The 2,636-nt window shown below is 42.5% G+C and overlaps 1 protein-coding gene across 3 annotated transcripts in view; it reads right to left on the bottom strand.

Annotated features, from left to right (window-relative positions):
* The window catches only part of LOC106868088 (probable ubiquitin carboxyl-terminal hydrolase MINDY-4), a 105,253-nt gene that overhangs the window by 51,379 nt on the left and 51,238 nt on the right, over positions 1 to 2,636 (bottom strand). For all 3 annotated transcript variants that reach the window (XR_008265054.1, XM_014913214.2, XM_014913206.2), the window contains exon 8: positions 208 to 296. Coding sequence is in view for 2 of the 3 variants with exons in the window: in XM_014913214.2 (XP_014768700.1) it covers positions 208 to 296 (89 nt within the window). In the remaining variant the exon portion in view is untranslated. The remainder of the gene's footprint in view (positions 1 to 207; positions 297 to 2,636) is intronic.

Raw genomic sequence — 2,636 nt, 5'->3', positions numbered from 1 at the left:
GGGAGAGAGGAGGGAGAGATAGAGGAGGGAGAGAGGACAGGAAAGTGGGAAAAATAAGTATGAGAGACAGAAGCTGTGAGGAAGAGTTGAGATATGAAAGAAAGGAGAGGACAGTAAGAGAGAGAGAAAGTGACAATAAGAGAGAGAGAGAGAGAGAGATGTAAAAGATAGTGAGAAAGAATTCCAGATAAAAGATTCCATTATTACCTTGAGTCAGTATTTACTTTGTCTTCACCAAACAACATTTCCAATAAGACATAAGCCTGAATGGCAGCCAAAACACCACATGGTCCACCCTGATATAGTAACAGAACAAGAAACATTAAATTAGGATTTATATGTGTGTGTGTGTATGTGTGTTTGTAGTCACATGTGGGTATCTGGACAGTCTCACCTAAAATATATAGATAAATTTCAACATGGATATTTAATCACCATCACTTCATACCTGAATGTGCAGATATAGTTACACCTATGCACTTACATAAAGTCACTCCTGGTGCATGTATATATTTCCATTGTGTCTGCGTTTGTGTGTATGTATGCATGTATGCATGTATGTATATTTTCATGTGTTCGGTCTGGCAGAAGGACCTGTGTCATGGCCTGTGTAAAGTACTCTTGAGACCAGTGAGGATGACCAGTGACGATGCTCCCCTATGAACTAGATGAAGTTCATAGGGGAGCAGTTTTGAGAGAAGATTTGCATGGCAGTTGTGGTTGGAAGCTTAGCTGATGTTAAAGACAATGATACTGTTTTCACAAAAGCTCTCTTCAGGGCGAGAGTCCACTGGCATGTGACACAGGAGAGTAGATCTCCAGTAAATCTAACTTTGCTAATGTCATAGTGGTGATCATTTAAAGAAGGAGAAAGATTCAAGGTGATGGAAAAGGTTGTCATTTAAGCCTATCGTCATTGTTGAAAGGAGGCGCAATGGCCCAGTGGTTAGTGCAGTGAACTCGCGGTCATAGAATCGCAGTTTCGGTTCCCAGACCGGGCGTTGTGAGTGTTTATTGAGCGAAAACACCTAAAGCTCTATGAGGCTCCAGCAGGGGATGGTGGCGAACTCTGCTGTACTCTTTCACCACAACTTTCTCTCACTCTTTCTTCCTGTTTCTGTTGTGCTTGTATTTCAAAGGGCCAGCCTTGTCACACTGTATATCTCCGAGAACTATGTTAAGGGTACATGTGTCTGTGGAGTGCTCAGCCACTTGCACGTTAATTTCACGAGCAGGCTGTTCTGTTGATCGGATCAACTGGAACCCTCAACATCGTAAGCGATGGAGTGCCAACAACAACAACAACAACATTGTTGAAATATCAGAAGTGAGTGTGATAGGGTGAGACAGAGTCAGAGGTGCTGACTTTCTTGAGGACAGGACACAACATAGCATGTTTATAAGCAACAAGATTTATTGCTGTAGAGAAAAAAGATTAGCCCTTTAGCAGTCACATTATTTTGAGAAAAGTAATGCAGGTGGCACATAAAATACACCATTTGGAGCGTAGCCGTTGCCAGTACCGCCTGACTGGCCTTCGTGCCGGTGGGACGTAAAAGCACCCACTACACTCTCGAAGTGGTTGGCATTAGGAAGGGCATCCAGCTGTAGAAACTCTGCCAGATCAGATTGGAGCCTGGTGTAGCCACCTGGTCCACCAGTCCTCAGTCAAATCGTCCAACCCATGCTAGCATGGAAAGCGGACGTTAAACGACGATGATGATGATGATGATTTACATTGTTTTGAGTTAATCATGCATTATTTTGTAGCATTGAGATTTTGATGAGGTAACTGTTAATTTTTAGAATGATACTGTAGGGTTGGTGTGAGAGACTAATTCTGGCAAGTTTCAATATAAAACAAGTAGAATATTTTGGCCAGGAATGGCTGGTTTAAATACCAAAGGTTAAAGAGTTTGGTGTGGATAGGGCCTAGCTAGGGGTGACATTGTTTTGAAATCATCAGAAATGCTTTCACACTAAGCATGTATATGTGTAATGCAGTGAGCTGGTAGAGTGAAAAGAGATAAATTTGAAGATTTACTGTGTGTGCTTTATGGAGCAGGATGCAAAGTGGGCAACAAATTTGGAGGCCTTGTCTATGGAACTACATTTCACAGAACCATGGCTGGCAAGAGGAAGAAAGGAGAATTCCAAAAATTAGTAAACCATTTTTTGGTGAGGGATCAAAAGTACCAGCTACAGTTTGGGAATTGAGTGAGGTTGTGAAATGTGTCACTACACTCTCGGTGTGGTTGGCATTAGGAAGGGCATCCAGCTGTAGAAACTCTGCCAAATCAGATTGGAGCCTGGTGTAGCCATCTGGTTCACCAGTCCTCAGTCAAATCGTCCAACCCATGCTAGCATGGAAAGCAGACGTTAAACAATGATGATGATGATGATGATTGAGTCATCTTTACAACCCAGATGATGGTTTTGCAGGAGTTTTAAAATTCCTGGGTAAAAGCCATCTGGGTAAAATGGCTGGGTAAAAGCCATCTTGTCTGAAGAATTTGGGTGATTTTCTCCATATACTTTAGGCCACGTCCTCTGCTTGAACTGCTGCAGTACAGCTATGAGTGACTGTGAGTCATTCAGGAGACTTTGAGCTGTGAGTTTTGGTTGTGAGGTGATGT

Source organism: Octopus bimaculoides, chromosome 1 (genome assembly GCF_001194135.2).
Source record: "Octopus bimaculoides isolate UCB-OBI-ISO-001 chromosome 1, ASM119413v2, whole genome shotgun sequence".
Lineage (NCBI taxonomy): Eukaryota > Metazoa > Mollusca > Cephalopoda > Octopoda > Octopodidae > Octopus > Octopus bimaculoides.
Note: the sequence above shows the minus strand (reverse complement) of the source record. Positions and strands in the feature narration are given on the sequence as shown.